Raw genomic sequence first — 27,979 nt, 5'->3', positions numbered from 1 at the left:
CCTTCCTGCCTCATCTAAACAGCGGTCCATGAGGAGGGACCTCCCTGAGCTCTTTGATCGCCCACCGCCCACCCGACAACAAGATCTAAAGTGACACAATATCTTTTCCGCCGAAGAATTTCTCAAAATAAGACGAAAACTTTTTCTTACTGAAACGATCAACTGAAAACCGAGTTACGTCACCAGAACACCGTTGGGGTTCAGCCGAGGTGACTCCGCCCTGTAGATGGCGTCTTCCGCTCAGCTTCGTCGTTCAGTCCTTCGCGATTTACGGTAGCTGCTTCGACGAAGACATGGCGTCACAGCCTCCCTGCGTCAGAAGAAATACCCGGTGACTGTTACTATTTCCAAAAGTAAATTCCATTACGAAAACTGAGACCGAATGAGCTCAATCTTACTTTTCAGTTAATGCTCGATAACCTAGCGTACGGCCCGTCAAAGTTGACGGGAATTATCCTTTCTGTGTTGAGCAGTAATACACTTTACTCCAGCATTACACTTGCAAATCACATTGAAAGGAGATCAAATGCGAAAACATTTTCACGGCGACTTAAGCCAGGTTTCGGCCAAAACGCATCAACAAAAATCAGACCGCCAAATTCAGACTCCGCCGGACTCCACCATTCGCTTCCGGATGAACATGGCGTGTACACAAGTCGCCCGTCTCTGCTGTCAATTGAAGCGAGATTTGTCGCAACAAACATTTTAGAAAAAAGTTGTCAGTGGAACCACGGTTCCGGAGAATTTGTCGTAAATACGTCTATACGGAAAGGAAGTTTATATATTGGCTTTATTCTAAGTATTTCCTTTATACATGCTTTACATTTGAGATAAGTTTGATTAAGACATTGCTTATTTAACTTGAATTAGTTACGCTTAAGATGGCTCTGTGGTAGCTGAATGTAATGTAAAGTAATGTAATGTAATGAAATGTAATGTAATGTAATGTTTTATAGGTAACGACAATGCCGAGTAAAGAGATGTTTCTTAGGTAACCATTATTGTCGATTTATTGATAAACAGATGGTGTTTCCTAGGTAACCATTGTTGTCAGTCCATATTTACAAATTGCTGATATTTCCTAGGTAACGATCTTACACAGTTTCGTAACACTTTTTCGTTACACTTTTTTGCGGAATGACACTGACCCTTCCATATAGACGTATTTACGTCAAAAAAGCTGGAAGCACTGAACACACGAAGATAGCCGTCTTGTCAGTCAGGCCTGATGGGATCCGAGCACAATAGAGGTGGCTGCAGTGAGCAAAATCTTGGAGAAACACCTGTCCCAGCGCCACTCTGTCCACCACAAATCCGTCTGGGCTGACCTCTTCGCGAGACCGGGTCCTCTGCGATGAGATACCCCTGAGCTATGGCACAGCCCTGTCATTTTCATACTCGTCGCCTTGAGAACCTCATGGCACTTGTCAGCTTCAACACTGACCATGCTGAAAACGAGAACACAGCCCAGGCCTGATTTACCTTCACGCTTTAAAATAAGCATTTTCAGCAAAACGCTCAATTAGTTTTTAACTTGCCGTAAAAATTTACAACAAAATTCTGTGTTTCTGCTGAAGTTCTCGGCGCCGGTCTTAGGGGTACGTGTGTTTAGAAGTGTCCTTTTTCATAAGCTGATTTTCGTTCAGATTGTAAAGAAATTTGCTGCATTTATGCAAACCGAAGTTTAAGCGAGGTCCGGTCTTCAGCCGCATGCCGAGTAAAATTCGGTCTTCTGGTGGTTTACTATAAAAGATGAGGACAAGAAGTTCCTGAACTTCATTTGCCAAATTTAATCTGCTTCCAAGTTATGTTTTCTGCGAGTTCCTGCTTATTCCATTACTCCGCATTTTGCTATTCAAATGTTTACAATTTTTAATTCTTTCAAATTTTGGACCACTGACCTATGAACCAATGCGAAAGTCTTTTGCTTGCATTTTCCTTGACGCGCTGGTCAACGACTAACTAACTAACTATCTAGATGGCTTACCGAACACGAATGTTCATCACCGGATTAACCAAAGCCCTCCACCGGACCCTGTCCTGGGCCAACAAAATCCAGTTTCCTTCAACTCCTATCTCCCATAGATCCCGCCTGAGATTATCCTACCATCTACGTCTAGGTCTCCCCAGCGTTCTCTTCCCTTCAGGCTTCCCAACCAATACCCAGTACACACCTCTTGTCCCATCCATGCGCGCTACATTCACCGCCCATCTCATCTTCTCGACTTAATCATCCTGACAATACTGGGGAGGAGTACAGATTTTTTAGCTCATCATTATGCAGCTGGTGCAAAGCAGGCTAATCTATTAGAACCGATCTTGAATCAGTTCTAAACCCAAGCCCTACTACACATTTTAATATTATCTTCCCACATATCTGTACTTTTTCTCACCAAATTTGCTCCTTGGGTGACAGTCGTGCTGTGTGTTTGTCACTGCTAATAACGTTTGAGCAGATTGTCTCTTTTTTGGTTAAATTTGTTGTGAACATCACGTCATTTAAGGATACCTATCTTTATAATCTATATTTTCATAGTAAGAATAATAACAACATGGCGACTGTGCTAACTTTCAAAATAAGAGCAACACTATCGCCACCTAATAACGTAGAGTCCTGAAGTAATTTGAATAGAAATAAATCACTGAAAAATACAGACGTTTTAATAAAATGTAAAATAAGAACATGGCAGCCTTTTTTTTATTATTATTATTAGATACCGAAGAGTTTCAAACCAATGGACCAAAGTGAGAATAATTAACAGATGAGTGGAGAACATTACATAATGAGGAGATTCATAATTTGTGCTGTTCAACAAATACTGTTATTGAGATAAACTTAAGAAAGATTAGATGAAATGGATATGTAGCACGCATGGTGACATGAGGAACATGTACCTACAAAATTTTCTTCAGAATAATTGAAAGAAAGAGATATAATAGGTGGGGGTACATGTAATAATATTAAAATGTATCTTGTAGAATGTGTGGACTGCAGTCGCCTCTTTCAGTAGGTCTGTAGAGTGATGGGCTCTTGTTAACGCGGTCATGAACATTCAGGATGCATGAATGGCGAATAATTTCTTTGCCGTTTCAGCTTCTATCAACTTCTGACGAATAGCAATGCTCCAAGGAGTTAATTTTATTGAGACTGCAATTTGCACAAAAAAGTGGACTAAGAAATTTGCGTAGTTTGACTGGTAGACGGAATCGTACGAAGGCAGAAAGGTCAATACACAGACTGATAGCCCTAAAATTAAATTGGAAGGAATATTAGTGCATTTCTTGAACAATTAACAGTCTAATATCAGGAAAAGTTATTTACGTACTGGGCACTTCTTCAGTTGTTACAACCCAGAAACAGGAACTCTTCACTGATTAAAATGCGTAATGGAAAATGGCGTTGTAATCAGACGCATAAATCTTCATTTCAGTTTGTCATTTGTACAATATTTAAATTTATCTAAGTCTACCTTTCTGTCCCTAAATTTACGTAAGTGGTGGATAACTGGAGTTAAAGGCAATTATTTCTTTCTGTGATCTTTTTTTCTTTTTTGGTGTATTAATTTGTATTTATCGTATTAATAAGTGCCTTTTATTTCTTCGTCAATCAATCTGTCATTTACGGTAGGCTGTTTTGTCTGCAGCTAATAATTTGTTACTGAATGAAATGTAACAGCGACTCCAACAATGAATTTAAATTACAAGATCCCGTAATTGTAATGACGATGACTGGCGTTAAATGTACGAGTAGTATCTCTTTACAAGTATCGTACAAACGTCTCTGCACATGTGCGTCAGTAAACTTGCATTGGCCAAAGAGAATTTTTACGACTCCCGCGTGTCTTTTGTTTTTTTAATTTGTCAACACTGCAGTCTGGAGCAATTACAAACCGAACAATCTCCTTTTGTTTACTGGAAACTATAGAAACAATGTTGTTGCAAAACAAGCTGTTGAGAAAGACTGTTGAGAAAGACTGTTGTGTGAAGTAAGAAGCAGGCCAATTTGCATATCTCTCCAGATTTCTCAGGATAATTGAAGTAAGTATTAACAAATCGTTATTATCTTTACGTTTGTCATTCATCGTGCAAATGACGTATTTATTCCGTAAAATTAGAAAGAATGTAGTGATGTTTTGTGAAGACAGATTTCATTGTAGATAATATTTAACTTTCTCGCATGTTGCACAAGATATTTTCACAAATTACATACAAATTTTATTTCGTAAAATATTAAATCCCCTATTTCCTTCGATAAATTATCGTGTGTGTTATGTTATCAAGCCACGGTGGTCTAGCGGTTAGAACGCTGGCCTTGTAATCCTGGGGTCTCGGGTTCGATTCCCGGCTGTGCCCGAATTTATAACTTGTGTTGGGCAAGGCCGTGGTCTAGGCAAAACGGAGTTTTCATCCGGGGGCTTCCCCGGTTTCTCCGTGGCATCCCAACAATTACTCCATTCACACACAGAAGAAGGCAATGGCAAACCGCTTCTGGATCATCTGCCAAGAACGTATATGAACAGGTCCCAGTCCGAGAAAAGGATGGAAGGATCCTGTTCATATGGACCAGTCGACAGACAGAAAACTAAATAAATAAAATAAATTTGTGTTATCACTTGTATTTTCACTTAACTTTAGATTCTCCGGAGCAGATGCTTTTGGCACTATGGCTGAACAAACGAAAACGTTTTGCCTTTCTTAATGTGTAGCGTGTACACCACTGTAAATAATATTCGAGTGTTGCGTTCGGGACATGCACTCGGTTCATGACTTCCGGTTAATAAAGTTGGAAGAGGCGGTTTCGCGTTGCCTCGTTTAATCAACATGGGGAATAAAAACAAATTTAATCACCGTTTATTTTTACGTGTTTTATCCAATAGATCGGCTTATCGTCTACATTGACTTTGTAAATTTTGTGAATAACGGAAGAATTTGGTGGAACAAGCTTACAAAAGGACGAGCGTAATTTTCGTCACTTGAAATCTTTCATTATCCAGACTCTAAGGGTTTGCGTTAACTAAAGAACTCGTGTTTTTTCTTGGAAAAATGAAAAAATTAATGTAGCGCGTAAAATTAACTCCTTTTCACCACACGACGGGGTCGAGTGCTTAACACTCCTGCTTCTTATTTGGGAGGTCAGGCATTCAAATCTCGTCCTTGAGACCTGCTAACCTAACTGAGTTTTCGTGGTTCCTCAGCCTAGACAGTTCCTTCAGTTAGGTCGCGACCACTTCCTTAAACATTCTTTCCAATTGATTACTCACTGTCATCCGCTATATATAAAAATAAATAAATAAATCCGTGGCGTAACAGCTCCAGGGAGCCAAAACCAACTAGCTGGCTGCTGGCCTCACGTTCACATGCCTAAGCAGAGGTGAACGATTATCCAACCAGATATAGAGTGCGGTCAGCACGACGAACCCCAGCCATTGCTAGTTTTCATGACCGGATTACACTACTCATTGTAGCTCCCCAATTTCCTCACGATGCTGGGTTGGCACCGGTCCCATACACTGGTCGAAAGCTCATGAGAAAATTTCTTCTCCCCTGAGACTCGAACCAGCGCGCATTCCGTATCGCCGGTCCGAAGCATGACGCTGCCTCAGACCGCGCGGCTACGGCGCGGGACTCCGCCATATATAACGCCGTTATATAAACTATAAATAAATAAACAAGCAGACAAAAATTGAACTGGTGTAATCAGTGGGTTCAGTATCGTTTCATAGACCATCGTGTTCTTTACATTTGTGATTATTTTCGAGTCACTTTATTGAAAGAGATTATGTCAAAATTTTACGTATAATATTTTGTTTGTTTTTGACCGTAACATGAGAATTTCATTTGAAAATACAAGATAAATTTTCTAAAAAGATTATATAATAATTGGCATCCAACCAGGTGAGTAAAAATGTCAATTTCTGTAACACTGAGAACTTCATTTTTACAGTTTAGAAGTTTTTCTGTGGAATCATGTCACTTGGTGTTTGAGCAGTGTGAGTGGTTCTGATTTGCTGAGATGTTATAAATTGGTGAACATGGAGCCCTTCCTCCAAATGTACATTCTATTTTATTAATATTATTGTTTTTATTGTTACCATTAATGTGAGGAGGAAATAAGGTTATGTTAGTTTGTTTAAATTCGTGTTTTAGTGGCAGAGTAGAATACAAAGCTATTCAGAAATAAGATAACCAAACTAGGTTAGAAGTCACGAGAGCCATATTCAAGAAGGAACATAGGATCAAAATTCACCCTAGAATATAGACTGGGGGGGGGGGCTTAGCCATATTCTATGCTTAACCTTCTTTATTTCCTGGGTGTATGGATGTCCTCTTTGAAATTTATACCGAAAACTGTAAAATTTTTAGAAAACCATGTGTTATGTAACATGACACAGAAACACCAGCTTCTCTAGGAAATATTAAAACATGAATTAATTAAGTGTAATTTACTTATGGCTGACTAAAATTACTATTTTATGTGTTTGCTAAACGTGATCCCCCCCCCCAATTATTTGTAAAATTTCGTAAGATAGGCCTAATAATTGCCAACCTTATGGTCCAAATACCCCTGAAGTAAAGTAAACTAAAATATTCTGTTTTGTTCGGATTAAAGTGTTTTGAGCTTGTTGAAGGATAAGTGGTATCCGAGACATTAGATCCATTCTTCAGACTTTTGTAAGTTTTAAAATAAATTTTTCCTCTGATTTTATGTGGTCCTGTTATAGATCATTAAAATTTATATCTGTTTATTTCTACTCCTGTACACCATTTTACGGCTTGTAGGAATTTCATCTGCGTAGTTTGAAATTTTTATTCCCTTTCAGCGTCCGCTCATGTGTATAATTTGTATAAAAGTATTGGTATTTTTAATATTTTATAAACTCTTACCTTGTGGCTCTTCATGTCCTTTGTACTGACCTACAGACAGCCTAAAGCTGATGGCCAAATTGGCAATGACCAAGCAACCAGTCAATTCCAGATTCCACGCGGATCAAATCCTCTCATTTAGCAGCATCTTTAATCATCAGCCTTGGTTTGCTTGATCAATCCTCAGTTGCTCCTTCCAGCGTCCGTTATTTAACTTTTCTGTATCTTGCTTCTTAAGAGAGCAGCTGACAGGACAATGAATCAAAATTCTATGAATTTATAGTTTCAATCCTTCACAAAGTAATCTTGGAAATTGCGCATGTAGCACGCATGTTTAACAAGGAATGCACACTTTCTTTTCTTGTTAAAGCTTGAGGAAGCGGTCACATGAAACACGAAGGATAATATTAAAATGGTTTGTAATTAGTGAATTGGATTTAGTTCGTCATGACGCTAATGCCTGTTTAGTTCTGTGTTAGGTTCATGACCAGCGAAAACTGTTTACTGCTTGTGGTAAGACGCTGTCTCATGAACATGTGTTGATGTTTGAGTGTTTAATTTATTTCGTAATTTTAAAGGTTATGGAGGATAAACATACAGTCACACCACCAAATAATGGGGCAGAGAGTAGCCCCACAAATCAAAGTCCTGAATCTTTAAGACCACGGATTCAACGAGAGAGGTCGCCAAACTCGATCTGCGCAGTCTGCCTGGGTACAAGACAGAATCCGTGTTTCAGTGATGGCTGCTTGCACGAGTTCTGCTTTGAATGTCTCCGGCAATGGTCGCAGGTAAAGCATTTAGACCAACCGGTATCACATTACTCTAAAAGGCATATTATGACAATATTCGTACATTTGCTTTTAAAATTGAAACTGGGTGACAGACAGCCTGGTTTATTTGGATTAACTTCACAGTCCTTGTGTTGTAGATTCGTTATTTTATTCTCAGTCTCAGTGTTAGGCATGTTTAAAGTTTGGAACTGTATTTAAATTTTGCTGTGTGTTGGTTATGAACTTTGAAACAGAAATGTATACAGAAGAAACACACCTCTGACAGTACTGAAACACTAAATGCACATATGATTATTATTTGTTAAAGTGGTTTAAGTTTTAAACATTTATCTTGCAGGAGAAACCAGAATGCCCCCTCTGCAAGACGAGATTTCGTTCCATAATCCATAATATTCGCTCTGAGGACGACTACGATGTGTACGAGCTGCCTCCTCCAGAAAATATGTGTTTGAACATTGTATATATTGATTTCCTTGTATCTGGACAATGGTACCGACACAGGTAAAAGTTCCAGATTATGTCAGTCACAAGGGAAATAATATTTTGCTTGAAAATTGGGAGAAATGGTTACTGATGTAAGGTCACTATTGACATAGCTCTTTGAGAAGTTAAACGTTACGAAGTTATGGACTGTGCAGCTGCCTGGGATTAAATCCACTTTTAGACTTTCGTGGTTTCAGCGGTAAACCATTCAGATCATAAGAACAGCAATTAACTATTAACTTGGTTTCTGACAACTCTTTCTCTCTTTCTGTACAGTGCCATGTTCAGGACCAACAATAGTGTCGAAAGAATGCAGTTATATTTTCTGGAAGGCAGAATAGAATCTCCCGACGATACGCCGGCCGATATTTTACCACAACCTTCAAACCCGGAACACAGAGTGGAATCTAATGACAGTACGTCAACCCAGATGCCAACATCGGATTCAAGTATTAGAAACACATCCACGGCGTCCCAACGTTCAAACTCTTTTGTATCTAGTCCTTCCATGGTAAGAATGTCCCCAGCAGCAGTTTCTACTACTAACTAACTAACTAACTAACTAACTCCCTGGTAGCAGGACTCGCAGGTCCAACACCAAAGCCTGCCATTGGACTTCATCCTGATCTTGATACTCCGTCCGTTTACAATCCTCACAGCCCAACTCCCTAAGATTAATGTCCAAACTGCTACTAACTCATATTAAATTAGCAACAAGTGAATGCCAACAATTTTTAAGCCGAACGTGCTTTTCATGACCTAAACTTCAAACTCGCAATTAATACTAAAGAACTGTGCTCCTACCACATGACACACATCAGGCACACTTCATATCATTGCCACTAGAGGATATCAGAAGGTTGTATCCACAATTTGTAGTCGGAAATTTAATTTTGTTTGTTCTCAGATATTTTTCAATGTGATGAAAAATTAAAACGTGCCTGAGAATTTTCATTTCAGAACTTCGGAACTTTGTTATATAGTAACACATTAATATTAAGTGTATGTCTGTTGTTCAAGAACTTTCAATATTCTTCCTTTGTCCGTGAAAATTGTATCACCGCTTGAATCATTACAACATTCGTTGCTACTTTTAACCAGAGAATCGAGGCTTTCATGCTAGCAGGAGAAAAATTTATCTTCATTCCTTATGGTCCTTGAATCTGAATATAAAATTGTAGCTTGTATGGGGTTGATGCAGCAAACACATCACCTAGGCAAAAAGTATGCTTACAGTTCCCATTGAAAGTGTTCAAAGCCTGGCAGTGGACCTATTAAGTTTCATGAAGATCTATTTATCTGATAAAATGGCGTACAGAGAAGTAGAGAGATATAGTCTGCATACACTTGTGTTTGTCTACAGACCATGAACTCTGCAGATCGGAGACTTATGATGGACCGTTTACATGGTGATTTCCCTACTGCCTCATCAGTGGTCAATGTCTCGCAAGAACACCCCGCGAGCAGTAATCCTGCAGAAGCTGAGGCAATGCAGAGAGACGAGCATTTTGGATCAGACGACTTAGCAATCATGGCCTATGCAGAAATTTCTCGTGACGCTACACTTCAGGTCTTCTCCTTGGTGTCTTCTGATGAAGAAGACGACGAAAATGCATTATTTGTGAGTATGGTTATGTTCACATGCCATGCGTCGCCACACAACAAAGATTGCACTGTACATTTTTACTTTCGCTGCTGATAAGGAAGGTGAAGTTTAGATACGAACACTCTGGAACACTTTTCATTAGATTCATACAGCGAGAGTTATAACTGTGGGGTGATAATAATGGCAATAATACTTAATTTCGTTCGCTTATTACTGCGCTTGAAAACAACAAGGACGTCAATTACTGACAAGCAATGAAGAGGACATGAGACATGAAAACATGCAGATAACACATCTTCTGCATTTTACAGTGTGTACATATGTCGTATAAAAAATGGTTTGCCCCTTTCTTGCATAATATATATTCTTCGGGACATTCACAGCAACTAAGTCTGCGTCTTCCACGGTGCTCATTAGTACATCTTCCTTGTCTTTCCCTTTGGAAAGCCATTACTTCACCTTTTCAGATGTCTTCTTTGTTGCATGGCAAGCCACAGCATCTGCTAAATATGGCAATGCAAAAGAATTGTCAACACTTTCACAATAAGCCTTGCCCTGGAAGGGTTTCAGGAGCGTCATCACAGCTTATGAGAACAGTGGAAAATGTTTGAATTGCTTGCATGTTCGGTGCGACTCTCAATGCGTATCATGGCAATCAAAACATTCCCACTTTTACCCTAGCACAACGCGTGTTTTTAAACCAAACTGGGTTTCTTCAGTGGTATGTGCTGTTCCTAACCAAGCCTTCCCTTGCAGAGCAGCAGACTGTTACCCCATATTTTATTCAGTTTTGGCTTCGTACGTTTTTCTGGAACATAAGTTTTACAGTTGCAAAAGTATGGAACAGAAACCACTGGATTTCATGACCAGTTGATCTGGCGAAACGTCTTTGTGTGTTTCAGTTGTTTTGTAATGTGCGTAGCCTGTAGTAATGAGGAGGCTGACCAGGCTCAGGTGTCACGAGACACAAAGTGCCCGTCAGTTTGAATAAAGCTATTTTGTTATGCCAGTAACGGGCCAATTGGAATAACTCTCCTGGTCTTAACAGATCCTAATGAGTACATTTGGTTTTGTGTTTTGATTCAGACGCTTATCGAGGAGTTTATGAGATCCGATACCTCATCCAGTCACAGTGATCATGATAATGGATTATCAACATCATCAAGTTCTCAATTGTCTGAAGAAAGTCCAATCTGTGAAAGTAAATCATCAGATAAAAAAACTTCCCAACGCAAGCGAATGTCGAGGAAGGTTGCTAGAAAGCTGGAATATAGCAGCGACTCTGATTCAAAGAAGTCCGTGTTTAATGGCGAAAATGTGGAGCAGCAACAGACAGCGACAGCACTGTCATCAACTTCTAGCAGTAGCAGCTGCAGCTCCAACTGGATTAATGACGAAGAGATGCCAAGTACAAGTGAGGAACCTCACTGCCTAGGCATGACCAACGACACTGATTCTAACAGCCATGACAGACGAGGAACAAATTTGAGCAAGGACAATTTATCCAGAGATGGTTCTGTATTGAATAAAGCGAATGGTGATTCTGATGCAGGACATTCTACATTTGGCATCGAGAATAAAAATACTCGTAAGAGGAAGATAAACTCCAGCGCATCTCTGGAAGAAGAAGATCTGTTAAAATCAAAAAGACTGAAGGAAACAACTTCATCTTCTGATTGAGATGACTAAAGCTGATGCACTTTTGTAGAAATTGTTCTTAGACTTAAAAAACATAACTAGGTTGCTAGATCAACATGTAGGATTGAAAGCAGCTAATATAAGAAGAAGGCTGTCTTTTGTGTTGTAGTGTCATGTAGTCTGGTAGAGGAATTCACGAACGTTTTAGTGGTCCTTGCTGCCTCCATCATCAGGGCAATGAGTGGTGACAGAGACAGCAAAGATATCTGAAACGTTGCCAAACTTCTACCATACTATATGTTCCAACAACCCAGAGGATAGCAATCTACAAACTCACAGTCACGATAACCTCAAATCCTGCCCATTGCCGATGATTCAGAGATCTTTGCTGCCTCCATCATCAGGGGAATGAGTGATGATTTAGGCATCAAGGACCTCTAAGACATTGGCAAGCTTCTACAAGACTACATGGTGCTACAACCTAGAAGGCAGCCATGAAAACCTCAAATCCTATTAATTTTTGTAGAATTTATTGTTATCAACAAACAGCCAAGGAGTTGGGTCATACTGACCCAATCAGGCCTCATAGTCTGAAACTCTCTTCTGCGGTCTTCCAGGGTTTTGTCGTCTACATTGTGTGTAGATTATTAATAATTTCGGAAGTCTGTCTACTCTAGTTCAGTAGGACGTCAGGTTTTCATGGTGGCGAGTCCGAAGATGGCTGTCTTCTAGGTCATAGCGCCATACAGTGTAGCACCATCAGGCACTCATCGCCCTGATGGAGTCGGTAAGGATCGGTGAAATGCTGGTAAATGTCTATTAGAAAACATGGTGCCAAAACTCAGAAGATCATCTTCATCATCTAGTTTGAAAGTATGATCAAAGTCCTTGCATCGGAATTGTGTCATTTCCTTCTCCTAATGCTTCAAATTTTGATAAAATCAAAAGTAAAATATTGTTACTTACTAACCAAATGGCTTACGGAACCCGAATGTTCATCACCGAACTAACCAAAGCCCTCCACTGGACCCTGTCCTGGGCCACCAACAACCAGTCTCCTTTAACTCCTATCTCCCACAGATCCCGCCTGAGATTATCCTCCCATCTACGTCTAGGTCATAATATTTATGAAGGTTTTCTTGTCATCACATAATTTAAGTGGGTAGTATAATTTATCCTCTGTTTGTAAAAAGTGGATATATTTGTAAAATTTCACCACTTTATGTGAACTAACTTCTGGATTAATAAAATTAAGTAATTTTACGAGGAAACAGAAGAGCCCTGAGCTGGTACCATATCAAATCAGCCCACAAGTGTCTGGGGCGAGGGCACCTACATTTAATTCAGTCAGGTGAACAGGTGCTTTATGTTACAAAAGGGAAAGTCTAGAAATTTTTTTAGGAGAAACTTCTGTGAACAACTCAATTTAAAGTGGCAGCCATGATATATGTGGAAAAGTGGCCTGGATTTGGAGCAAAGGTCCTTAGGCCTAAGTCCAGCTTCTTTCTTGTCTCTGGGAAGAACGAAGTTTGTCTAAACAAAGGGGAGGTGACCAACCAGAGTTGGAAATTCAAATGCCTTTCCTTGTGAAAGAGGGAAATTGTGGAGAGAGGGGCACAGCCAGTCTCAGTGCATTTTGGAACAAAGGGTCTCTCGGCGTGCGTTTGATCAGTTCGAAATTACAAGTCGTAGAAATTGTAAGAAGAAACATGTCGGAGTTTCAGCATATCAGAAGAGCCTACTGACTGTAGTCCGGGAAATCAATCCACCCTAAGCCGTATCTACTGGAAAGATTAGTCGGTTGCATTATGTCATGAACTGCAGTTAGGAAAAGATCCTGTGGATAATTATTTTGATAACGATTGAACAAATAATTCGTGCATACTTTTAATTGTTAAAAATAGCGTATTATTTACTAAATATACATTGGTTAATTCAATGTTGCGTTGGTGTTATTATTATTTAGTGTTCTGTCTGACGACAGGTCCATATGAACAGGATCCTTCCATCCTTTTCTCGGACTGGGACCTGTTCATATACGTTCTTGGCATATGATCCAGAAGTGGTTTGCCATTGCCTTTTTCTGTGTGTGAATGGAGTAATTGTTGGGATGCCACGGAGAAACCGGGGAAGCCCCCGGAGGAAAACTCCGTGTTGCCTAGACCACGGCCTTGTCCAACACAAGTTATAAATTCGGGCACCTCCGGGAATCGAACCCGAGACCCCAGGATTACAAGGCCAGCGTTCTAACCGCTAGACCACCGTGACCCCTGACCATGGCGAGACAAGCCAATTTATAGAGAGGAAATAAATATATTCATGAAAACTGCTGTCTTCTTTAATGCTGCGCGTTATTTAGGAGCTCCGCCACAGGGTTTGTTGGAACGAGCTCTCTTCTCAGCAACAGCTGGCCAATGTCGACGTTCGTCTGTTGTAACGTCTTGAACTGGGAGTGTAGTGGATTGTCTCCCCTTTCCTCCCCTCCCCCCCATTCTAGAGCTCAATTTCGGTTTTTAGTGACGACGAACTTGTAAGAATTTAAGTTCTCACGGCGGTGATTACAAAGATGGTTCTCTTCTGTGTTTTAGTGCTCAAGACAACGTTAAACGGCGTCATTATACTGTAGACTAGCCATTAATGGCGTGTCGTTAATAAAGAGTTGTACCACACTCGATCGATAACGTCTGAAATGGTTCACAGCTTTTCAGAAGTGACTGCAGCCTCATGATTCCCACGGTTAACAACTCACATGCTACCAGCAGTTCTCAAGTCGTATCAGTTATTAGTTATTAATTATTTTTTGTAATGCGAATTACTACAGTAAATGACACTGAACTGAAATATCAATGTAGTTGACAGCCAACACTTGTTCCTTTGTGGTCACACAGGAGACAATCTGTTTTAGAAAGCAGTGAAAGTTATCTGGCTAAATATCGACGTATAGTCGTACACACACAGGGGAAGTTTTATACGGAATGTGGATTTTATTTTCAATTCATATGTATTGAATTTAATGAATTGAAAATTTAGACTTGGTGGGAAAGATACTGGATTAAAAACCACCTGTGCTCAATGCAGTAAACGGATCTTTTATGCAGATAAAAATCTTCCTGTCGTGCGTCCACAAAACGACACAAATTTGTCAGTTGCCAGATTTGTATCGAAACGAAAATGCAGCAGATTCGGATTTGGCCAAACAATTTACGCGGTCGAAATTCGATCATACCCGCAGGTTAGCACACAGGGTACAAAGGAACGCACACCAACGTCTCTGACAGAAACAGTGCAACTGTGTCTTCCTGTTGCCGAATGGTGTACGTACCTTTACGTGCCTCGCGTGTCCTGAGCATGTCTCCTCTTGACTTATTTGTGAATGAAGTTTTTATTTTTAAGTCATTTGACACATTTTCGGACGATTTATTAGTCTATATTCTGATTTTGTCCTGCATTCTTTTAAGACACTACTTTTACATCTGGCCTACATGTTAACTTATTTTCAACCCAAAAGTCTAAAAACAAAGGTCAAGTTTTCTATTATTCAGTAAGTAACAACAGTGGTTATAAACTTTTGGCAGAACGTCATAGTCGAGTGGTTAGCATTCCTGCTTCGTATTCAGGAGTTTCTGGTTCATCTCGACCCAGACCTAGTCTTTCTGCAGTTTTCCTCAGTCCGTCCAGGAAAATGCTGAGATAATGCCTTAAATAAGGCCACGGGAGCTTCCTTCCTCGTATTTTCCAGTTCATTAGTGATCGTATCACCGACTGAAAAAGTCTGTCGGTGTCGTTAAGTAAATCGCAGTTTTTGCACTAATTTTCTATCAGGGTTGTCACACCAACGGCTGAGCGCATCGCAAAATGGAAGGGTTGTTGCAGAAAAGATCTGAGTAGGTTCTGTAGCACAATCTTGACTTGCGGAATCGAGGTGAAATGCAAATGAAGTTCGTACCTGACAGCTCAGTCCTCCACGTTACGGCACAGTTCTGCATTGTCCAGCACAGTCCGGCGCAATCCGGCCACGTGACACTACTTTCCATAACCAACGCGGTAAGCAAACTCAGTCGCACTGAATCCCAAATCATTGTGTTTTTTTACAAATGAATTACTGTGCTGTAACTTGCTGGTTATTTAAAAAATGCCTTAATAAACTTTATCCTTCAGTGATAATTTCTTATAAAAACACACGGCCCTAAACGCTTTGTCGAGTGTACAAACGGCTTTGAACAATACTCTGAGAAATTAAACATATTTAAAGGTTTCTTGAAGTCCTCAGGGAGATTGTTAACCATAACGTACACCAAGTACCTGCAATTGTCACCAGAGGCTACCAATTATCCTCATTTATTTCCACCTTCGATAATGTTCCAAATATCGGGAAAAGGTGCTCGATTGTGGTGTGAGCTGGACAGATTGCTCGCGTCGGAGGTCGTGAATTATACATCGCACGATGATGGGCAAAAATCTGTCCAGAATTTTTCGTGTTGAAACGTGTCGACGGACGGACAGACGCGACTATCGCCATATTCGTTAATTTCTGTGCACATCGTGCAAAGGAAACTGTTAACATTGTAGGCCTGTTACTGCCAGCAGCTACTAAGCAAAGATGTTTAGAACGATGAAGAAATAAAATCTTAAATTGTACTGTCAAGATTAGACTGTAATATTGTTGAGTATGATTATTGAACTAGGTTTTGTACTTTAGTCTCAAGATCACGCCATTGGGTTGGAAAATCCAGTTTTTAGTTGTGTCACTGGTTAATTTGTTAGTGACAGGGAACCGGATTGCCTCGCGAAAAAATTCTGTTGCTTCAGAAATCGTTTTAAACACTCTTTACTTCTTCACACTGACCTAACGTTCACACAGAAAAATACTTTTGAATTTTATTATGGCTCATTGGTTCAAACAGGCTATCCTAACCCTGATTGATGATCTCAAGTCGTGAGGACGAACATTTTACAGGATGCGTAGCAGAAACCAGCTGACCTTTACATACTCAGATGTGTTCATAAATTAAGATAGTACACAGCCCTCGTCTACTACGGAGGCTGTAACTTTAAATTCATTATAAGAATCAGTATTTCTTTTAGTGATCACAATATTTTATCCGTACCAGCCTATTTATGAAAATTATAAACTTTTAGATGATGTATTGTTGGTAATATCTTAATATTTTCACTAGCCCTACTTAAATTTCTCCCTATCCGAAGGAACTTCACCCTTAAATGCACACAGTCCTAGAGAGACATCCTGATATTTTATTTTGTGAAGTAATTGATGACAGCTCAATTCATGAACTCTTTATTGAATTAAGATAACTTAAAAAGGTGATTAGAAGGTAAAGACCTTTTGATTATTCGGTCCCATCTTGTAATATGCTGTAAATTGGCTCGCGTTTCAGTATCAAGATTATTATTCCCATAAATGAAGAATGAAAGAAGTAATTATAAAGTTTTGTGACATCTGAATAAAATCTTCATTTGCACGGAAAGGAAAACTTTACTCATCTCTGACACTCCAAGCACTCCCACAAGAAGTGGAGTCTCAGTTGGCGAGAGGAAATATCAAGACGTGTCCCTCATTATGAGAGCTCTCTGATGTATAAAAATATCGGAGCGGTTTGCTTTCATCTGATGGCAACGAGTTTCAGGAATTGCAAGAGACGAGTGTTAAAAAAACGAGTAGAAGATAGTTAGAAAGAAAGAAGAAGAAAAGAGAAGCAATTCCAATCAACAAAATGGAAGTCTTAACATGCAATCGGCAGCTAACACCTCGTGCTGAAAGCTGGGGCGCTCATCCAAACGGAAAATGAGCAACCCCGTCCACCTCTTCAAAAGAAGAAAAGAAATTCTTCAATATTCAAACTGCTGCGGGTATATTAATGCGTTCATTAACGCAGATGCGTGACCCCCATCATCGCTAAGTAAGCAAAAAGCTTTTATTTTCGTTCACCGAGGAAACGCTGTAAATACTAAAGGCCCACGGCCTCTTTACTGACAATAAATCACAATTCTGTAAAGATTTTTTTTTTATCTCAGTGAAATATTAGATGAACAGTAGCACCTACGTACGTGTGCTACTCATTCGAATGCTAAAATTCCTCTTGCGAATTTGAAATTTTTCGAACTCGTCATTGTGCTTTTTTAATTTCAATTTATGACTTGTGACAATTGTCTGGTAACAAAATTTTTGGCCACAGGAAATGCGTGTCTGTGTCATGAGACGAGAAACGAGTCAAAGTGACGTACGTGGGAGTGTTCGTGTTTTAGTAGTTCGGATTGCGGTTTAAACTGAACGCTCCCCCATCTGTGAACGAATATTTACACTTCTGATTTTATCTCTCATAGTCATTATTCATAAATCCCGCATTCTCCGGCTCCATTTGTTTTTCCGACCTTGAGTTCTCCATATTCATCACTCACTTCCATTTTAAGTGGCATCTTAGTCACCATTTTGTGGACTTCCTCGTACTGTCCTCACATTTCTATCAGAACTTCTTTTAACGGAACTATTTGCTTCCTACCGAAATCTCAGTTTGTTTCACATCCTGATAACCTGCGTCACAAATAATTTAATGTTTAAACGTGTTCCACATTTGATATTTTTATTAGTGAACGTCAATATTCTTTGATTTTCATTTTCTATGTTTTTTATAATATTTTCATGTTTTTCGTAAAAACTATATTTCGTGTGATTGCACAATTAAAACATCTTCATTCATCACAGTAATGATGCAGAGACCTCTGAGACGTCGGTAAACTTATACCAGGCTACACAACGCAACAAGCCAGAAGACTTCAGACTCACCGCAGTGAAAACCTCAAATCCTACGCCTTCCATGATTGTTCTAGATCACTTTTAATCCTGAAAATATTTCTTTCTGTCGTTTTTTTTAGAATAATTTCGTGAACTTCATTCAAATATTTTTTTAAGAGTAATATTCACCTGTAGTTGTTGTAGATAGACTTATTTCTTCGTTTAAATGTATTTGTTTTCTGTGCTTCGTCACTTCCTTGAGGCATATTCTTACAGATCCCTGCTTCATTAAGTAGTTTGACGGTTTTTACATTCATCTTCCGAGCACCAGCTCCAAATTTTCATCATCAATTCCCGGGGCCTTCCTAATCCATATTTCTTCCCAACTTTGTCATTATTATTCTATTAAATTAATTTTCCTTGTATGTTTTCCATTTATCTTCTGCGTCTCTTAATGTACTTCCCTGATATTTAGAACACTGGTCTGTCTTAATTCCATTTTTACACACGTGTCCATTTCTTCCTTCCTCTAGGTCAGGGGTTTTCACCCTTTTTCGCTGGCGTACCACTAATTCTAATTTAACACATTAAATGTACCACTAACCAAATGCGGTCACGTAAATTTCATTTATGTTAAAATTATATTTTGATTTTCTTACTTAGTTCGCGTACAACTCAACATTGGCTCGCATACCATAGGTTGAGAAACGCTGCCCTAAGTCTTAGGAGTTTTGAAAATATCACAGTGACCTTTCCCTGCCTAGGATAAGGAGGGGTAGATGTTTCTAAGACGACTTATCTAAAGGCGGGTAAACCCTGACAGAACGTTGTTCCCCGACGCTAGGACTAAAGCAGACAAGCTGATATCCCATCACAGGAGAAAATAAGAACTCGTACGTTTGTCTCTGTAAAATATAAAATATTCCTGGGTTGCTATGTTGGAACTCTTGTGTTTTAAATAAAGGTTGCATGAACATTTCAGAAGTTCGGTTGCCGTACGTTATGGTAGATTCTCACAAGGAAGGTAAATGGGTTGTCCCGGTTTTGAAGGTTTTACTGGAATATTTAAAAGGTAGGATTTAACAAAAATGTCTCTGTTTTCTATAAAATAGCACGACCTTTCGTCCGGATGTAACAAAGTTTCTGTCTGGTTTAAAATTTATCAAAACCCAGACTCATCCAAATAAAATAAACATAAATTTCTATGTTCAGAAGCTTTCCGTTCAGCAGAAGTTCAGCGAAACTTTGACAGACTAACGTCAGGCAGCAGATTCGTTGAGTAGCTGACAGTAGATCAGCTGGTCAAGAAATTTATCGTGTTTTATGCATACCATATTCAGTAAAATCCTCTGGGGCGACAAGTCTCGTCAAAATCGAATCATAGTCCAACGAATGTCATTCCCTGATGATGGAAACAGAAAATGCCTCCGAAACGTTGGACTGCGGTTCCATTTTGACGCGGCTTGTCGCCCGAGAAGATATTATTCAATTTAGTCGCCTCGAATATCTCAAGTCTTATATATAGTTTATTATAGGTAGTCATTGGTGTCTTTTAAGCCAGTTGAATCCAATCCATACGCTCACATCCTTGTTTATATTCCGCCGGGCATGTCTTGGTCTTACAAGTGGGCTCTTTCCTTCACATTTTCGGGCTAGCATTTTATTATACATCTCTTATGACAACACTTGTGCTACGTGCTGTAATGTTGTTATCCCTCTTGATTTAAATGAGCAACTTCGTGGACACAGAGACTGAATGTCTGGAACAGGCTTATCCTGACAAGTGTTACTAATTTGCTTAATCTCATCAAGAAGAGTTTTTTTAAGTCAAGGTGCAACATTTTCCTGGATCGTGTGATTTATATGTGTTACCGGCAGTGAATAGAATACCTAGGCAATGTATAGAATGCCTAAAGTCAGTAGGCAAAGTATGAAATAAATCGTAATGTTAATATTGTTTGGCTGCATAAATTGAAATTAATCAAAGTCGATTAGGTAAGCTGTCAAGATGGAGGTTGTGCACGATAGTCGCGAAAACACCAAGCTACTGAATCTGAACATAACAAAAGTTTTGTGAATTAAAAAAATATCGTTTTATATTACGTTTTTGCAAATATAAAAGATAAAATAAAACTGTATAAATCTTATTATAGAAACTTCTTTGTTATAGACTTTGACTAAAGAATCTGAGGCATTTTATAAAATTCCTTGATATTTTATAGAATGCCCAGGCAAAGCATAAAATAAACAGTCAGTTTAATACATTGCCTAAAAGTTCTAGGCATTTTATAAAATGTCTGGGCATTTCAAAAAATGCCTCAATCTCATACTTTGCCTATTGACTTTAGGCATTCATACATTGCCGGATTTCATAGTTTGCCAAACATATGCAGATTCTTACCCTCTTGGGGGGGGGGGGGGAAAGGAAAGAGTGAAGAAGTGTGGGTAAAACTGTGGCGAAGTCTAAAGTCTCAGACGAAGAGAAAATAAGTTAAAACCGCAAACTTCTATTGGATTTAAATTAAGATGAAGTTATCTCTGTTTCCTCCTGTTACTCCGCCAGACGTCGATTCCACCCTCTGCGTTATATTTTCTTATCCTCCCTTCCCGTCACTCACATCTTCCCTCTAGTCCTCTCCTGGGATAATTCTCTTCCTTTTTAAGATTCGCTTCTTCACACTGTGTGCTTACGTTTTCCGCTAGACTTACTTAAACATAACCGCATCAAAAATATATGTGGAGTAACGCGTTATACATTCATAGCTTCCTGATAGAGATGAGGGATCCAGTTATTTTTCAGTAACCACTGTTCCAGTGAACATTCCTTGTGGGTAACTGATATTCCAGGCTGGTACCGTTAACGCTGATCCCGTTCAGATACCCTGCAATCATGCGAAACGAGGGTTTAAATCGTTATGCCACACACGTGCTGATTGTTGTGTAAGACGGCGAATCAAGTAATGTATTTATTTAGTCCTTTATTAAATAATTCTTGTGTATAATTTGTGGGAGTTTAACGATGTTGTATCCAGTTATAAAGACCGTACTCTTAAGTATGAAAATGTGTTAGATTTATATATATATATATATATACAGAGTGAGTCAAAAGTATGTTCACAAACTTCGTGTGCGTGTTCCAGGATCAAAAATAAGAAAAAATGCTTCTATGAAAATGGGGTCGCAGATGTTTCATTTTCGAAATAATAGCCAAAAATAAGTTTCGATGAATTGACTTTATATCAAAGTAAATCCAGCTTCCAGCAAAGATTTTCAATTAACTTTTGGGCAGGAATTGTTGGCGACATCCTTATTGGTCCGCACATGCTTCCATCACGTCTAAGAGGACCCTCATATCGGCGATTCTTAAGAAGACACTTACCACGTCTCCTTGAAGATGTACCACTGAATATAAGAAGACAAATGTGGTTTATGCACGACAGAACCCCAGCACACTTCTCCCGTCACGTCAGATATCATCTCAATGAACAGTACCAACAGCGATGGATTTTGGCGTGGTGGCCCAGTAGCATGGCCACCGAGGTCACCGGACCTGACTCCATTGGACTTTTATCTGTGGGGTCACTTGAAGTCCGTCGTTTATGGGAACGTGTGGAGAATGAATACCAGATGATTCGAGGAAACCCTGGTTTTACGAACGAATTCGTCAGTCTTGTGTACGTCGTGCTCGTGCATGTGAGGAGAATGGAGGAACAACCTTTGAGCATCTGTTACAAAGAAACATCCATGTCCTTATACTTGGCAATAAAGTCATACATTTAAACTTATTTTTGGCTATTAGTTTGAAAAATAAGCATTTGCGACCACATTTTTTCTTATTTTGATCCAGGAACACGCACACAAAGTTTGTACACATACTTTTGACTCAATCTGTATACGGTGAGTTAATTATTTCCGTCATTTCTTACAATTCTGCTTCTTTTTATTTTCCCAGGTAAATTCATATTTTTTTCGACGTTGCTCACACCTGTGAATCTTCCAACTCCGTGACCGTTTGCCTTCTCAGAATATACCTCAGCAACAAACGTTTTATTCACGTGAAGAATGAAAATTTCTGTTTACTAAAGATTCGTTTCTATCTTTGTATGGACCTTGTTTTGTTCACAACAGGAAAAGCTTTTTCGCCCTGTGGAATGAGTTTATGGCGTGTTTCACGAGGCCATGTGACCTCCAGAATTAACAGCCCCGATGCCGTGTACTGAACGAAAATTCATATAGTAAAGTAGGGGAATTTTTTTAGGTAATCATTTAACTGTCGCTTGCAGAGGGGAGAATGATGACTTTGCTTCTGTGTACAAGACGATTTGCGGTTCAGAAGAACATTTATTTTGTGAAAAACCACAAGATTTGATAATTGCGAACAACAAGCGAAAAGAGCGTGTTTAAATGAACAGTAAATTGACAGACAACGCAAAATAAGTGACAAAATTCGGTAGTTATATCCGGAAAGAAATAGACGTTCGTGAATTCCGTGTTATAAATCGATCCTCGAAAATAATTGTTAAATTAAACACCTCATCTGCAACTCCACGCTGTTACGTAATTTGAACGCTATCGGTCTACATCCAAAATAAATATAGTCCAATACTTATTTATGCAGTACAGTCGTCTAATTCCATAAAAAGAGTCTTATTTTAAAATGTAATAGTCACTCAGCTGATTAATAAATTTTCTGAGTTTTATTGAAAACTACGATTCATAACGTGTCCACAAAAGCCCGTTACAATACATTAGGCTCAGCCAGTAAAAGCCAATCCGTAACCTCCAACTTATTTATTTAATATAACATTTATTTTTCTCTCCTGTACATGTCTAGGTCTCCCAAATTTTGTCTTTCTTTCAGATTTATAGATAAAAAATGCTGTTCTCATTTTTAATGTACAATGCTGGTAGCCAAGTGTTTTATCCAAATCAGTCGCCTTCATTTCATGATCCTGCTGATTAAAACATGCAGAGTATGAAGTTCCCCGGCTTGCGATATTTTTCATCCTGTATTAACTTTCTGTCTTAGATCCAAAAAACTGTCTATAGTTAATACTGTTACTATTAAGAAGACCCGTCGATTTTAAAATAAGCACCAGAATGAGCAAAGGTAAGCAGTGATCATTCGCTGAAAATTACGAGCGTACTTAAATATGTCATATACGTACGTAATTTCTTAATGCGTGGCTACAATCATAAATACAGCCGTCCGTCCGAAAACCACATTCTCAGACACACTTTCGAAACCTGCTCTGTCTGTCTGTCTATTTCTGCTGATGCCGAGTGCTTAACGTGGGGTCGCGAACGCGCGCTGTATTAAGCCCTCACACAGCCTCTGCTTTACAACAAACCCCAACAATTCTCCCCTACTTACGCTAAAAGCCTTGATATTTACGCGAATAAATCAAAATTGTTTATAGACACGCGGTAACAAGTAATGGCATTCGTTCTATAAAAAGGAATGAAGATCGTATACCCCAATAGAATCACCCTCAAAGACTGCGGATTGGAAAAAGTTCAAGTCCCTCTGCCTCCCCTAAATAGATCTTTTATTCAAAACAAGTGGCTCACAATAGAACCTGAAGATGCAAGCGACCCTGACGTCGTATTTATTACCGTCTTGGCGTACAGGAAGAAAGTCTTCCGACCATCCCCAGACCACAGATCCGAGGAATGTGATTGGATAAGCTAAGGGGAAGGGATCATTTGGTAAGCCTGTGTGTACATGAAATGACAAGATTTTTATTTTAAACGGTCCTCAAAAAAATGTTTTGCTGATATAGACTGGATTCATGTGGATCAGAAATGGATGCAGTAGTACGTTTTTTTCACGTGTTAATGAACTTTCAGTTTCAATTAATTTCAAGGAATGTATCGGCTGACTGTGCTCATATCAGCTTCTTAATAAGGAGGCGGGATATGACTGGCTATACTATGAACGGACGGAGTTCGATTCTCGACAGCATCACAGTCTCCTCGCTGTCTAAGGTACATCCAGACTTCTAACGGGTGCGGGGCTCCACATACCCTTACCCCGAATGAGCAACCCCGGTCGTCCTCTGGTCACTCTTTTACCCCCGTCCCCTTTGCCATCTTAAAGTTTTTCGGATTTTAACTTTATCCTTGCCTCGATTTCGGACTCATTCTTCCAGCTATTGATAATGTACGCGGTATGTAATATCGCTGTTCGTGGCCGTCTTGGGTAAATTAGATCTAACCCGAGAAGAAAATTCAAACATGTCGGTGGTAAGAAATTTCTTGGTTCTATCGGATTAAAACAACGTTCCCGGGATCTTTCTAGACGGAGGGTACACACATATATGGATCACTGGTCTGTTTGCTTGTTTGTTTGTTGGTTTGTATTTCATACTGATTTCAAGAAAGACAATCTTCGAAAAAAAAATTGTACGCGTTCAAGCACTTTCTAGAACTCCTTCTTCTAATGCAGTCACTGCAATTAGCATCTGAGCAATTGTGAATTGTCTGTGTTCCTGATTGCATCCTATAATTGAAAGTACTGATTATAATCAATACTTTCAATTACAAGTTCAGATTTCTAAGCAAAGTAAATCCATGTCGTGACAAAACGTCGCATTGCATTTTCGGAATTTAGTTGAAGAAACCTTTACTCCTCACAAAGGACAGTGCAGGAGGACTTCAGATAGAACAGAAACGAAACATCGTCCGTGTAACATCTGAGAATATTAAAACTGTTCCAGAAATCTGACTTAATATTCGTCTGTAGGTTTGTAGATACACGTTTATACCAGTTTTACACCATCCCGTGCAGACCCTCTTAATTTGTGTTTCTGTAGACCGAAAACGGCTTTTCGGGTATCGCGTTAGTTAACACGTGGAGACAGTCAGTGAAGTCACGTGTCTCCAATCCAGACAAAATACGCGGGACTTGGCGGCCAAGGAGAGAAACATTAGAGATCTCTCCAGCGTTAATCGACACAAGACACATGAATGATGAATAGATGAAGATTTGGAAGGAGATGGTGCCGGTAGTGGCCATTCTAAATGTACTCTCCCTTTAATTTCTTTTGAGAGACAGTTGCGTGAAATATGTATTTACTTACTTACTGCTTATGTACTTATTTACTTGCTTTCTAGCTACTTAGTATTTTTTTGCTTACTCCAAGGACCAGAGTCATTCCTGAGAAGCCAGCAGTCGGTCACTCACTTAAGAAATCACCAACACTTTATGGACCCCTTAGGTTCATTACCGTGTTAGGAAGAGTCCGCCACTGGCACCTGACATGAGCCAGTTGAATCCAGTACATACCACTCCACCCTACTTCTCTAATATCCAATTTAATATTATCCTCCCACCAAAAGCCTGTATGCATTCCTCTTCTCTCCCATGCAGGCTGCATGCCTAGCCCATCTCATGCTCCTTCACTAGATCAGTTTAATTATATTTGACGAGGAGTACATCTCATGTCTTCAGCTTTCGTATTTATGCCTATAATTAATACACCTTCGGATGTAGAAATGTGAAATTTTGAATGAAGGTAGATTATAAATATATTTTAATTTTATGTAAGAAATCATTTATTGTGTGTTAACAATTGCAAACATGGCGACGATGCGACTCTCTTGTGACATGTCTTGCGAATGTAACAAAGGCTGAACCCGTACTAGCGATGCACAGAAATGTTTCGTAGTTCTTGTTGGTCCCATCATGTACGGTTTCTATCATTGGAATGTAGACGTCGTAAGTTCTTTCCAGAACTTCTTGTTGAAATCACAGGAAAAAAATTAGTAAGCCGACATCGCGGTAAGACTCCCGACTACAATGACAGAAGTATGCGGTTCAAATCCCGGGTAGGGCAGAAATTACCTTAATTACGCCTCTTCGTCGCTATCCCCGCCAAATATTGGGATAGAATCTATAAATAGGCCACGACTGTCTTCTTCCAAATTCTTACCAAGTTAAATATCGTTGACACATTCCATGACGTGCACGAAATATCATGTTTAGGAATGTTATAGTCTAAATTTATTCACTGGCAACAAATCAGTAGTAGAAACTTAATCTACTCTCTCAATAGCTTTTCAAGAATGTAAATTCCAGTTCCATAGAAAATGCAAACCGAAGGGCATTTATCTTACTAAACTGTCAGCTTTCAAGGCCCTAAGTGGCTTTGGAAGCGATTTTAAATTGGATAATAAAATTAAATATTCGTGATAATGCTTAATAAATAACCAAAATTATTCACTTTTATCGTGATACAGTTTTCTTATGTGTCACGCCCATTAATTTGCAATGTAAGTGGACGTTTTTTATGATTCTTCTAAGAAACAAATGAGCTTGAGATGCAATGGAATGGAAGTTATGGCTAATAAAGCATAAACAATTATTTTTCTTTGGTCTTACCCAATAAACTACGGACAATTACATTTGAGATTAATCATTTTTAGAGCTCATTGTCTTTATGCAAAGAGTGTGAAATTTTATGGAAACTCTTTATCAAGACAGAAAACCAAAGTTGGTACAAAGAACGGAAAGCGATTAATTCATTCCGTTGGTTCAAACAGATACTCTCAAAAACGAATATTTGGTCCAGTTTCTTGTTCTCGTGAGGATAGTAATTTTATTTTCGTTCTTCTAAATATGTATGTTTAATTAATTCATAGTAGTACATGTAAGATTATCCCAGGAAAGATTAAGACAACGTGGTCTTTATAAACACCATAATTTATGGAACTATTATTATCATCATCGTGTTCACAAAAATGTATTATTTGGCCCTGCCTTTACTCAGATTAAATCGTCGAATACCTTATTTCAAGGTGGTCCAAATTTGTCTTCCCTTGGGGAAAATAATTTTCTTGTTGGACTCAAGATCAGTATTTCTGGCACCGCTTCCAAACAGCCAAGTGACCGTAGGTTAGGTTAGGTTAGGTTAGGTTAGGTTGGGTTGGGTTAGATTAGGTTAGGTTAGAAATATTATTGAAATATGCACTTATTACCATACAGTTACATATTACTTTAAAATTTCTCATTCATCAGCTTGTGTGAGCAAAGATTTTGTCAGAAAATCTTACATTTTAGCACAGAGTTCCTAAGTCAAAGCAGCAGACGATAATGGAACTAACATTTCTTTACATCCATCGGAGTCAAGTAAATAAAGGAACTATAGTAAGAATCGAAAACTCCACCTAGGGGTCGCGTGACCTTGATGTGGTGGGGGTGTTTTAGTGACCCACCACGCTACAGCATCCCTAACTGGGCAAACGAAGAAGCAGGCAATCTGTTCTCCAAGATTGCTGGTGTTTGGTCGTGGGGCTAATAACCCCCACATCATAAAGCTAATTACTGCGAAACGCGAGGGAGGCCAAGGCCCGACTTCGGCGATATTGGATGGCTGAAAAGATTAAATGATTATTTCGCGCCTAGTTACAAGTGGTCTCGGGGTGGATGTACCTCCCCCCGCCCTCCGTGTTACTGCGTGATGGTCCTTATGAAGAAGACGGAACAGCTGTTGATTAATTCAGATGAGTCCTGTTTCAGGAGAATTCCAGAGTATTTCCTGGAAGTATAATATCGATATTTGCCACATTGTTGTAACTTGCATAAACATCCAGTTGTACGCGGCCCACAGTTTGAAATTCGCTGCCTAAGAATATTATTCTTGCCTTCAGTCAGCTCAATGAATCTGGCCACAATGTTTGACCCATTTAATGAAAACTAATGTCTTCCTGTGCTTTGGAATGGCTTCCGAGCCCCATAAAATAGATGTATGGGCAGAGAATAATTACACAACATAACAAAGATAGGAGGTCACGTGATTTGCCCGTAGTCTGGCCTGAGTGGTGAAGGTTACCCGAGCTTAG

General features: G+C 39.2%; 1 protein-coding gene across 1 annotated transcript; it reads left to right on the top strand.

The window, feature by feature from the left end:
* Positions 1 to 3,934: 3,934 nt before the first annotated feature.
* Positions 3,935 to 12,359, top strand: LOC147874930 (uncharacterized). Its single transcript, XM_087341429.1, has 6 exons — positions 3,935 to 4,038; positions 7,443 to 7,655; positions 7,996 to 8,159; positions 8,418 to 8,652; positions 9,505 to 9,762; positions 10,834 to 12,359. Exons 2-6 carry the CDS (start codon positions 7,446 to 7,448, stop codon positions 11,425 to 11,427), a joined length of 1,461 nt encoding a protein of 486 aa, XP_087197555.1. The 5' UTR covers positions 3,935 to 4,038; positions 7,443 to 7,445; the 3' UTR covers positions 11,428 to 12,359.
* Positions 12,360 to 27,979: the final 15,620 nt, after the last annotated feature.

The sequence above is a fragment of the Zootermopsis nevadensis genome, unplaced genomic scaffold (assembly GCF_977971745.1).
Source record: "Zootermopsis nevadensis isolate Lab colony 2312 unplaced genomic scaffold, Znev_1.0 Znev_ptg000003l, whole genome shotgun sequence".
Classification (NCBI taxonomy): Eukaryota; Metazoa; Arthropoda; class Insecta; order Blattodea; family Termopsidae; genus Zootermopsis; species Zootermopsis nevadensis.
This window is presented reverse-complemented; position numbering and strand designations above follow the sequence as displayed.

Excerpts from the sequence above, each read along its gene's own strand:
- LOC147874930 (XM_087341429.1), top strand. The coding sequence starts at position 7,446 with ATGGAGGATAAACATACAGTCACACCACCAAATAATGGGGCAGAGAGT. Across the intron at positions 8,160-8,417 it reads GGACAATGGTACCGACACAG|TGCCATGTTCAGGACCAACA; the intron begins GTAAAAGTTCCA and ends CTTTCTGTACAG. Across the intron at positions 8,653-9,504 it reads TTGTATCTAGTCCTTCCATG|ACCATGAACTCTGCAGATCG; the intron begins GTAAGAATGTCC and ends GTTTGTCTACAG.